The sequence below is a fragment of the Loa loa genome, assembly GCF_000183805.2.
Source record: "Loa loa unplaced genomic scaffold supercont3.53, whole genome shotgun sequence".
NCBI lineage: Eukaryota > Metazoa > Nematoda > Chromadorea > Rhabditida > Onchocercidae > Loa > Loa loa.
Window position 1 is genome coordinate 57,926 of NW_018108233.1, and position 10,933 is coordinate 68,858.

The 10,933-nt window shown below is 33.4% G+C and overlaps 2 protein-coding genes across 2 annotated transcripts in view; one reads left to right on the top strand and one right to left on the bottom strand.

The window, feature by feature from the left end:
* The window catches only part of LOAG_17247 (doublecortin family protein), a gene marked incomplete at its 3' end in the record, with an annotated part of 10,416 nt that extends 2,273 nt beyond the window's left edge, over positions 1–8,143 (top strand). Inside the window, exons 5-24 of the mRNA XM_020449907.1 lie at positions 500–565; positions 936–1,046; positions 1,278–1,482; positions 1,652–1,813; positions 1,910–2,218; positions 2,336–2,521; positions 2,711–2,832; positions 3,281–3,389; positions 3,515–3,694; positions 4,036–4,196; positions 4,409–4,634; positions 4,799–4,944; positions 5,152–5,230; positions 5,419–5,661; positions 5,777–5,967; positions 6,277–6,402; positions 6,523–6,643; positions 6,897–7,036; positions 7,153–7,227; positions 8,036–8,143. Coding sequence (XP_020306491.1) covers positions 500–565; positions 936–1,046; positions 1,278–1,482; positions 1,652–1,813; positions 1,910–2,218; positions 2,336–2,521; positions 2,711–2,832; positions 3,281–3,389; positions 3,515–3,694; positions 4,036–4,196; positions 4,409–4,634; positions 4,799–4,944; positions 5,152–5,230; positions 5,419–5,661; positions 5,777–5,967; positions 6,277–6,402; positions 6,523–6,643; positions 6,897–7,036; positions 7,153–7,227; positions 8,036–8,143 — 3,066 coding nt within the window. The remainder of the gene's footprint in view (positions 1–499; positions 566–935; positions 1,047–1,277; positions 1,483–1,651; positions 1,814–1,909; positions 2,219–2,335; positions 2,522–2,710; positions 2,833–3,280; positions 3,390–3,514; positions 3,695–4,035; positions 4,197–4,408; positions 4,635–4,798; positions 4,945–5,151; positions 5,231–5,418; positions 5,662–5,776; positions 5,968–6,276; positions 6,403–6,522; positions 6,644–6,896; positions 7,037–7,152; positions 7,228–8,035) is intronic.
* A 532-nt stretch (positions 8,144–8,675) lies between these two features.
* On the bottom strand, positions 8,676–9,233 carry LOAG_09190 (hypothetical protein; the record flags this gene model as incomplete). Its single annotated transcript, XM_003144718.1, has 2 exons — positions 8,676–8,786; positions 9,030–9,233. 2 exons carry the CDS (start codon positions 9,231–9,233, stop codon positions 8,676–8,678), a joined length of 315 nt encoding a protein of 104 aa, XP_003144766.1.
* Positions 9,234–10,933: the final 1,700 nt, after the last annotated feature.

The following is a 10,933-nucleotide window of genomic DNA, read 5'->3' on the forward strand; positions in this document are numbered from 1 at the left end:
ACGACAGACAAACATGACATTTCAAGGTCAATCTCACTTAACCATACTGTTTCACTTGTACAATCTGTACCTACCAGTCCACTCGAATCGCCATCAAATACATGAAATATTGTGTACATGTTACGAAAGTTAATTAAAAACCACGTGCATTCTGTTATGTCACTCAATCTCTTTTTATCGTATCAACAAAACTAATCAATCATTTTATCAGTGAATTTAAAGCATATGTTTTAGGTACATAGCATCCTCTGTCAAAACTCCACGACCGTTGAACATATCGATGGTCGAGAAAATACAACGAATTCGCCATGCTAATCGGACACACGCGCCTCAGTACTATCGCAATAATTGGTTTAGCTATCGTAAAGTTAGAATTTCGTAAATTGTTTGACATTCTAAACTGTTGCACTACAATAGAAATTTTCATTGAATAATTTTTTGCTAGTTAATTTATTTTGTTTTTTTTCTAAAGGTAGCATTTTTGGAAGTTACTTTGCAGCAAAACAAAAATAGGTGTGCGAAAATACCACTGAAATTATCTTTTGATCCAGTAACCTCCAAGCAGGTTTATTTCTTGTTTTATTATTCTTTTTATTATCAATCTTCAATTATTACCAACCTTTAATACTTATTACCAATCTTTAATATTAGACAATTAAAATTTTCAAACTTAAAATTGTCTTTCAAAACTTTCAATTTCCCATGTAGCATTAGTGAAGTTTTTAGTTTGGAGGTTGAAAAATAAAATATTTATTTACATAGCTTATTATGATTTTAAATCATTTTATCGCCTTGACAACTTCATATCGATTTTTTTGTTGGTCTTAGGGAAAGAAATAGAAAATAATAGTAGAGTTTGTGTCAGATTTAATGAATTGACTTATTCATTCCCACTAAAACGAAATTATTTATTAAAGGTTAATTCCAAATTTTAGTTATTTTTTGTATTGAATGGAAAACCTTCGCGAATTTATCGAGCGCTATTGAATCCTTTTCGCCAACGGACCATCGAATCACTGTTGGAAGAAATTTCGGAAGGTTTGCAGGTGAAAAAAAAAAAACTTCATTACGAGGAGAATGGCGCACTTTTTGATATTACTCAGTAGTTATTGAAAAACATGACTATTTGAAAGGCACATATTAACTCAAATCAGATGTCGCATCCATCCGCTGTTACGTTGTTGTTAATTTAGGATTGGAAAAGTTGTGGTAATAAAGCTATTCCTCCAAAAAATCGTACCAAATCTTTTAGAACTTTCGTATCATGTAGATTTTAGATGGCAATTTTCAAGCTGTATACTTATTCTGGCAAGAGGATAATAAGTATGGATGAAATTTTTTCACTAAGTGAAACTCGGCTGCTTGCTGTACCAAGGAATGAACGACCTATGTTTCGGGAAAACATATTTCCAATAGGTGTATCACAATTACCGCCGATTTCAAGGATGGCGCCACCAAGCCTTCTGAGAGAGTCTACTACCGGTTAACTTTTATTAAATGAAGTTCGAAAGCCATGCTAAACAACATTTTAAATTTAGCATTCCAATTTTCGATATTATGTGAAATCCACTCTACATTGGCTCCAAGATATTATCAATTACTTTTTCCTATGCGGAAAGATTCATTATGATTAAAGTAAATTATGTTCCAGCAAAGCAAGTAATCCAATCCATCTACCGAGAGAACTCAATTGAGCGACCTCAACGAGTGCTTAGCAACAGCAAGATGATGTCCTTAACTTCGATGTCTCGGTTGAATAGACGAGAGAACAACAAGTCAAAGAATGTTCCATTAACAAATAAAATGAAAAAATGTTCGTCTTTTTGAAAATATTCAAAATTCATCCTCAAGCAGAAAATTATGCGGTATGAAAATTTGCAGAAGTCATTAAATTTCTATTAAATTTCAGTCTCCCTGGAAGCTTCACAACATCTTCCAGCTTTACCAATCTTACAAAGGTCACCGGAAGTTTGCGAAAAAGCGACAGTGCTTCAGAATGTCGAAGGTTGTTGTGACGAGGTTAACGAATTTACAGCAAGTGATATTAGAACGGAAGAGTCATGTGGAAGTAAACTAACAGAACCAGATAATGAAGCGGTTCAGGAAGCGGAAGATGTGAAACGGGACGAAAGAAATGCAGAAGAAAATAAAGCAAGTAGGACAAGAAATGGAAAAGAAGAAACGGAGAAAGAAGAGTTGATACAAAATAATGAGGAAAGTCAGATTTCGGAAGAGTTTTTTGATTGAAATTTCATTCTGAAGCAATTCTAATTGATTCAGCTTTCATTTTGAGGCAGAAGTGACTGATTGAACTTCAATTTTGAAGCAATTGTAGTTGAAGAAATTGAAACAATGGAAGAAGGAGAGGCAAGCACCACGATAACTGAACAGTTTGATCCGGCAGAGAAAGAAGTTCCGGAACTGATGCTTTCAATATCTAATGATCGGACATCTGATAACAATGAAACAACAACTACATCTGTTCCTAAAGCTGATTTTTCGCTTAGTGCTAAAGAAAACGGTCTGTTAGATAAGAATTCAATACACGGCACTTTGATTTGTTACCTAAAGAACTATTGTCTTCAACAAGTCTTGTCCAAAAACCAATCAACACTACTATCCTTTCACATTCCATCATTCCCCATTAGTTCATTGGTATTCAATATCACTGCTTAAACAATATCATATTACTAAAAAAGTTATCTTTCAGGTATGACTTATACTGTATCGGTAATTACTGGAAATCGTTGGGCGGCTGATACAGATCTCGATTTGTTCATTATTTTATATGGCGACTTAAATAAAAGCGAGAAACATCTACTACGACAAGATGTGAGCTAGTTTCGTTATCTACGATAGATCAGATCAAATCAGAGCAGACAATTGCTTGATGGAAATTGTAAAGTGTTATATGATCAGTTAAAGCTGATCAATTTACTTATTGATTAACCAAACAAATAAGTTATGAACGAAAACCAATCAATAGTAGTGTTGTATCACAACATTATAAGAGCAAAAATTATATTGGCAGTACCAAACAAATTTTATGATTAATAAATATATCATTCATTACAATCATTGGAATCAATGATCTTTGAATGCTAACAATGCTAATAAATTTGATCCAATTTATTCAAAAAACTAACTGGCGGTGCTATTTGCTAATAGGACGAATTCATATTTGAATTTACTTTTTATTAAAGGTGGTGGGAAAAAGACTGGACATTTCCAACAATTCCCAATTGAAACGTCATCTTTTCAGTATATAAATTGGTTGCAGACACATGAACCAAAATTTCAACAGAATAGAATGGATTCCTTTCATATTGAAACGACGAAACTTGGCTTGCTTCAAAAAATTGTTGTCGGACATGATCATATTGGTTACGGTATGTTCTTTTCATGCTGCTTTAATTAGGCATATTTTTCTGATTTAAAAAGAAATTTGCTGAATATTTCAATCCGAAGTTTTAGTAAGTTCTAAGAATTTCGTAGTGAAAGTTGAGAAGTTCAGGAGTCGGGATATACATTGAACGTATTCTGGTCACTGAAAATATTGCTGATGGACGGCAATATCTTTTCCAGTGCGCCAAATGGTTGGACAGTGGTCAAGTGGATGGAAAAATTGAACGGACACTGAAGACAACTGCTTTTTGCTACCTTACCACTATCTTATACGATTCTAGATCTACAAGTAGGGTCCGCGACAAAGAGTCCAAATCTAAGTTTGAAAAGTTTTCCACATGTAGATAGCAACTTCTTGGTTTGCGTATTTTACTGATTAGCTTGTTTCTACCGTAGGTTAAATCTCTTTCAGTATTAAACAAAAATACAAATTTTTATGATATAATTTTGAGTCACGAGCAGAAGTGGAAAATGTTTGTATAAACTGAAGAAAGTATGAATCACTAGTTTTGAAAAACTTGTCAATAAACACACATATCTGATGCATGATTGAAATGATAGGATAACAGTTAAGATGTTATCTGCGTGAGATATTTGCATAATGCAAGAACTAACATTATTTTTTTGTAGGTGGTCGTTGGGAACTTATCTTGCATTCTGGCAAAGATGATGGTAGTGGTGCAACTACATCAAATCTGAACATTGTTGGTTACGGTAGCCAAGGTTGTTCGATGACAACAAAAATTTATGACAATCGCATGGCGAAGGTGCCATCAGCATCACTTGTGCAAGTAAATTTTAGCTATTTTTTTTCTATCTTCCATTGTGGTGATTTTGAAGATCTCGCGATACTCAATTAATTATATCTAATTAATTGCCCTTGTCCTTTCTTTGCAAAATTCGCCTTCCGACTCTGAAATCTTTTTATTCAAAAAAAAGTCATTCAGACACAGTGTTTGAATAACTTCTTTCGATACTTCAAAAGTTATTTAAAAATTTACAGGTGGATTTCGGTGAAATTGGTGATCTGCTAAAGGTGAGAATTGAAATCGATGGGAATGGTGAAATGCCGAATTACTACTTGAATTATGTTGAGCTCAGAGATCTGGATACCGAAGAACGCATGGTATCATATGTAAGGAAATGGTTGAAGATAGGCTGTGATGAGAAGAATGCGCAGCCATTCCGAGAATTTCCAGTTTTCCGAGCAGCTTTTGAACCTTTGAAAGGTAATTTTTGTTTATTATAATGAATTATTTAAAAGATAGTATATCGGGTCTGTTATGATATAGAGAAAAAAATTTCCGGGAGATGATAACTCCAAGTTATTTGTTACCAAAAGTCTATTTTAATTAGCTGTTTGCAAACTTCTATTGTGTTTCTTATTTTGCAGTACTGTCTTACGAAGGAAAAATTAAGCTAAGTTCACGGAAACAGCGATTTCTAGAAAAACCTGTAGTATATGTGAGGATATTTGGTGAAATTGGTGAAACAGGTCGTTTCCCTGTTGATTTCAGATGTGCTTCGGATTTGAAGCGGGTAAGTTTATTTTATTTTTCTATGCTCAACAACTTTTTCCAGTAAACAAAATTAAACTTGTAGATTTTGAATAATTTTTAGTCTTGCACAAGTGATCAAAAGTTTGTCTGTACTATGAAATGTCATTTCACTTTTTCTTATAAGTAATAATTAGTATTCATGATTTTCACAAATTCTTTTTGTCAACATCCATAACATGTTATTTAGGAAATTTCATTCAAATCTGAAGCTGTTTCGGTTGGACGTATACAAAGTACGCGATTATATGTCAAAATGAATGACATTGGTAAATTTGTATTCTCGTTTTCTTTTTGTTTAAAAAATTTTGCAGACAAATTTGATGAAAATCACTCGACAGTTTGTGTATATCACACAAGATTTGATACTTACAAGGATAAAATGAATTTGAATTAAAAAATTGATAAAATGCTGATTTCCAATGCATTGCGAATTTCTTCATTGGATACTTTCTAGGTAATGAAATATATGAGAGTATTCAAATATTACAAGATATCTACGATCGACAACATGTTACGAACATCGCAGTGGCAAATGATTGGGTCGCTGAGAAAGTAACCATTCGTGAATCACATCATGCACCGTACCGCTATGTAATGGGAGTAAACCGCGTGAAGGCTCTAGAAGAGGAGAAGGAAAAAGCCAAGGAGGAGACGTATGACGATATGGGAGATGTTTTTATGGAACTTCTACTTTCTGGTGTCTCTTTTTTTTGATTGTTTTGAAGATTTTCGCAAACTGTTCAGTTTTGTGATATACTTTCCACGGAACATTCCAGAATTTAGGGAATAAAATTAATCAAATTTAATAATAGAAATGGAAGGCCTTTCGACCAAAATCAATAAGAAAAAAGTTTTGTCAAGAAAGCAATCTCGATGGATTCTATCAATGACAATTAGCAAAGGCAGTACTCTTGTCCCGAAAGTAACACTTTGTACAGAAAATACAAGTACAGAGATGACTATCGTTGCTACTACTCCAACCGATATGATTATTACTTTTCAGGTACACGGATTTCTGCTTTGTATTACAGTAGGCTTTAAAATAAAGTTTCATTATCAAATTTAAACTATAAAAAGAAAAATTTGGGTGGTGATCGGATTCAAATTAAGATAGTTGACAGCATTCAGCTATGATCAGATTTCACGTTGAAAGATGATTGTTTCAATAGCGCTTCAATTTTTTCGAGTATAATGACCCTTTGACTTGCTTACTCTCTTCCTACTAACTACTTCTATACTTATTTAAAATTCACCTAACTGACTTTATCATTTTCAAAAGTTATCCTTTTATGCAATCGAAATTTTCGTATAGCAGAAAGCAGCAGACATATCAATGATAATCAAAGTGAGAGTTGGCATCGATGATTCACAACGTCTCAACTATATTGCACCAGATAATGTAAAACTTAACGATGAAAATATCATCGAAATACAGAAGGTTTATAATTATTAAATATACTATTTTGTGGGTAACATCTCGTTATATTTGATGATTTTTCAATGTTCCAAACATTTAATTAAGACTCAGTAAATGCCCGGAAAATCTCATTTTTTTCAGATGAAGCTTTACGACTCTGAAAATGGTGATGAACTTCGATTTCCTGCTTTAAATACGATCCTTGCGTCAGAATCGGTTTATGAATTCCCGGCTATCTGGCCAGATATCCCACCTATTTCAAGTAAGTTGCATATAAAACTCCTGCAAACTCAAGTAAATTGCTTGAGTCATATATAAAATTTTTTCCCCTGATTGGATTTGTTATTTTTACGAAATTTCTCAAAGTTTATGAACTTCGAAACTTATATTTTCCTTTATATTTTGTGCCTACCAATTCGGAAAGTTTTCAAGTTCTTCCATCCAACACAAAATGTTTATATTTAGTTTTTTGCTTTAGACTACCAGGATTAAAAGGGAAATTTCTTTTGTTGCAGACGTCGTTTATATAATAACTGTAAATTCTGGCGAATCAAGTGCAGATTTTGATGTTTATCTGACATTAAGCGGAACAAGAGGCGACACAGGTTTGCGAAAGCTGATCAACGATGACACTGACCCGTTTCACGAGAAGAAAGTTTGTTAAACTTAAGTTTTAAAATCGTCTAGTGATTTCCCTTTTTCCTCCCCCAATTTAATTTTTTCCCTTTAATCAATTAATGTGTTAGTGCTTACTGACTTAATGATTTGCAGATGAGTACATTTGAAGTGGATGCTGTTTCTATAGGCGAACCTCTGACCACTGCAATTACAATAAGGAATGGAAAGGTAGGCTTCACGTTCTTTTCATTATTTGTAATTGTTAGATCTCTTCAAGCCAAATTTGGCCCAGGCTCTTGTTTGCGTTTTTTTTGATATGCTGAGAATACACGTAGTGCACGCTAACATGGATTGCACGTTTCTATTTTCCAACCTGCGTATGTTTTATCCATGGAGATTACTGTGTGCATTATTTTTACTTTCCTAATGCCATTGGATCAAATCGTTGTTTTCATCCATTGCTTGAATACTTATTTCTATTGTCCATCCATTTCCATTCTCATAAATCGATAGATTCAATCAAATTTTAATGAGATATGAAACCCTTGTTGTAGAAAAAATAGAATGAAATGATTATTGATAGTGATCTGGACCTTACATCAGCTTTACTCCAAACTCCTCAAATTCAATATCAGATCAACTGAAATTGTGGTTGCATTCCAATTTTATTGGACTACAGAAAGAGACATTGCTAATTAAACAAATGATTAATGACTAAGAGATGCAAAATCTAAATTATAGAGTTTTGAAGATCTTTTTTTTTCAGAATTTGGTTAATCTTTTGTAAAACTAGTATATTTCAGCGGGGTTTCAAATGGAAATGCGAGCAGATGCATGTCCTTGACAGCGAGACAAATCTCTTCTATATATTCAAATTTAGCGAGTCAGTTCATTATTTTAAGATTATTTTAAGAAATCATATTCCTCAGTTTATGTAAAAGACATAATAGCACGAAGCGGTTTTATGCGAAAGAAAGGATTTCGAAAGACGAAGATGATAGTTGGAAGTTCAGTATGTAATTTTCATTTTTTTCAGGATGTTCACGGAGGAATTAAAGTGCCAACAAGTAAATGCTTCTCGATTGACAGACGCTTTATGAAAAAGACACATACGCGTAATTCTGCTCAGCAAAATGTCGCATAGCTCATGACTTATTATAAACAATCGTAAAATAACCAATGTGCCTCAATTTTTGCTTTATTCTCATTGGTTCAAAAATTTTGGCAGTTTGTCTTTTTCAAAAAATATGATTTTTTGCTAAACAGAAATTACTTTGTTTCCTGTAATTGAACAGGTGAGTAGATTGATATTCTAAATATTGTTAGTATATGGGAAAGCAGTCATTGTTATTATTAGTGTCTAGCTAGGAAATAGACGGCAGTGGTACAGGTGATTCTAGAAATAATATTTCTGGAATGTAGTTTTTCTAACAATGCTCTTAAGCACTTAGTTTTGGGAAGGGGAATGGAACTTCAAATCAGCATTCCTGACACTTCAATTAAACTCAATCTGATACTGACCTTAGAGATGAAAACTGAATAACGTAATTATGAGCTATTTGAGCTCACATTGAAACACCATATTTCAGTCAGTCTTCGATACAAAACTTGATTTATATTTAAAAACTGCTGAAATTATTGAATTTTCAAATAATACGCAGTGAAAGAAGAATCAGTCAACGTCGAAAAAGCATCGTACAAGAAGTGTTATCAAATTGATAGGGTAATAGTAAATCAGAGTCCCATTTTTCCGGATGGGAAGTGCTAAGCGCTTCGTCCTTCCGTTCCTGAAAAAGAATCATTTGCTGCTATTATTTTAATTATTTAAATGAAATTTCAGTGCAGTGGAAAATCTTCAGTGGAAATTGAGGTAAAACTTGCTTCATGAATGATGGATTTTCATTAATTCAAAGAGATATATCACAACAAAACTAACTGCTCGTTTATAAAATTCAACTCTGAAAAGCGATCCCGCATAAAAAATTGTGCATTATTTTGTCCATCATTGCATGCACAAATTTGACTTATACAAATTTTTTCAGAAATTCCAGTTGACATTTTTCTCTTGGGAGCAGGACACAGAGAATGAAACTAATTGCCAATCTCAAATCCTTCTTCTGTTCTGCTTTGGATTCAAGTGATTTAAAAATATTATGCAATTGACGATAGAAAAGACTTTGGCAATGATTCAAACTTGGACATATAATGGAATTCGAAAGAAGCAAATCGGTCATGAAGAGCTGAAAATATTTTCCTTCAAAGATATTTGTTGTAAAGATTTCGAGTAAACAGGTGCAAAAACTCAAGGTCAGATTTGAAATATGTCGGGAATAATAGATAACGCAAAGTTGTGCAAGGAGGGCTGGGAGTTTGGATTTATGGTTTCTAAGGTTTCATAAACATCTTGTTGACTATGCCACTACAGTTTTCCATACAAACATCACTGAAAATGGGAAGGAAATCTTAAATAATCATAAAAGAGAAGATACTGGAACATTTAATCAAAGATTTTGGCTAATTAATTATAGTAATAGTGTGTCATGTAATGCAGTACTGTAATTGTGTAATTATGTTGTTATACGTGTTGACCATTAGTAGTGCACGACAATCAGTAATTGTAGTCACGAAGATGAGGGTGAGATTTTTGTTTAAGAAAGCGACAAATCCTGCTCTACAATGCATAGCTGAAGAACTGGATGGGGTGGGAAGGTCATGCGTCATGGACGCTTCTTTCATCTGACATGTGCATATGGGAATAGAAAAGTGCGAATTAAGGATTCAATCATAAGGCGTCCAGTTTTTTATCCAATTCTATTCAAAAAAATATAAAGATTGCTTTAAAAGATGAGTGCAACGGGTGATCCAACAGGACATGCGAGTAACGGATGACAGAGAAGAAGCAATTGAAGAAGGGCACACAAAATGATCTAGGCTCTTTTCCAGTTTTAAAGTGGTCATGTTATGAGGATAGCTCAGATGAAGGGACAAAGAAAAGAAAAACAAGAGGTTTTTCCATAACTTTAAATGCGTACTGGCATCTATTCCTTCTAGCTTAAGGCTTTTTGCCTTCGTCTTCACTAACTGTTGAAGTTAGCCGAAGTGAGAGTAAAAGCCTTTTATTGATATCTGAATACAACGTACGCTGTACTCACTATAACTTCCTGAACCATTGACTTATTTTATTTGCTCTTTGCAAGAGCTTTAGTCCTCATTTTACTGGAATATTTCCAATTGCACATATTGGTGGTATGTGACATCACTATAAATACGATTTGGCGAACTAAAATGAGTTCATTTCTGTAAGAAGGACTATTGTCAGTGAGTCCTTCTGTAAGAAGGGATGAAGTTGCTGTTACCATTTTCAGATACTGATTCCAGCAATTTTTGGCGCTGTTTGAGGACGCCTCGAATTGTTTCCACTGATTCCAATTTTCGCAATTTTAAACAGGAAGATGACTTCACCCAAATATTAGACTTCTAACTATCAAAGTGCTCATCTCTATTTATTCGCTTCTGACTTTGTAAATGATATGTGTACCTTTTGTTTGTAGTAACATATCTGTCAAAGTTAAATAATGATGTATAATTTTTATGACAACAATGGTGCATTTGCAATTGATGACAAATTCATTCATTTAATGCAGTTGAATTGGCTTAATTTCGATTGATCAGAAATCGATTACCCAACTGTTTAATGAATGAAATGAATAAACAATAGGGCTAAACTGCTTTTATATTCCTAGAAGAAATGATGGGAAGTATGGAACTGAGAAGAGATGTGAGTGAAAATGAGCGGGTTGTGAATGAATGTGACATGTCCTGCAATACAAATTAGCTTTTTATTTACTTCTTATCAATATTTTGAGCTTCTCCTTCATCTGTCTAAATGTGTGTGTGCATATATATATATATATATATATATATATATATATAT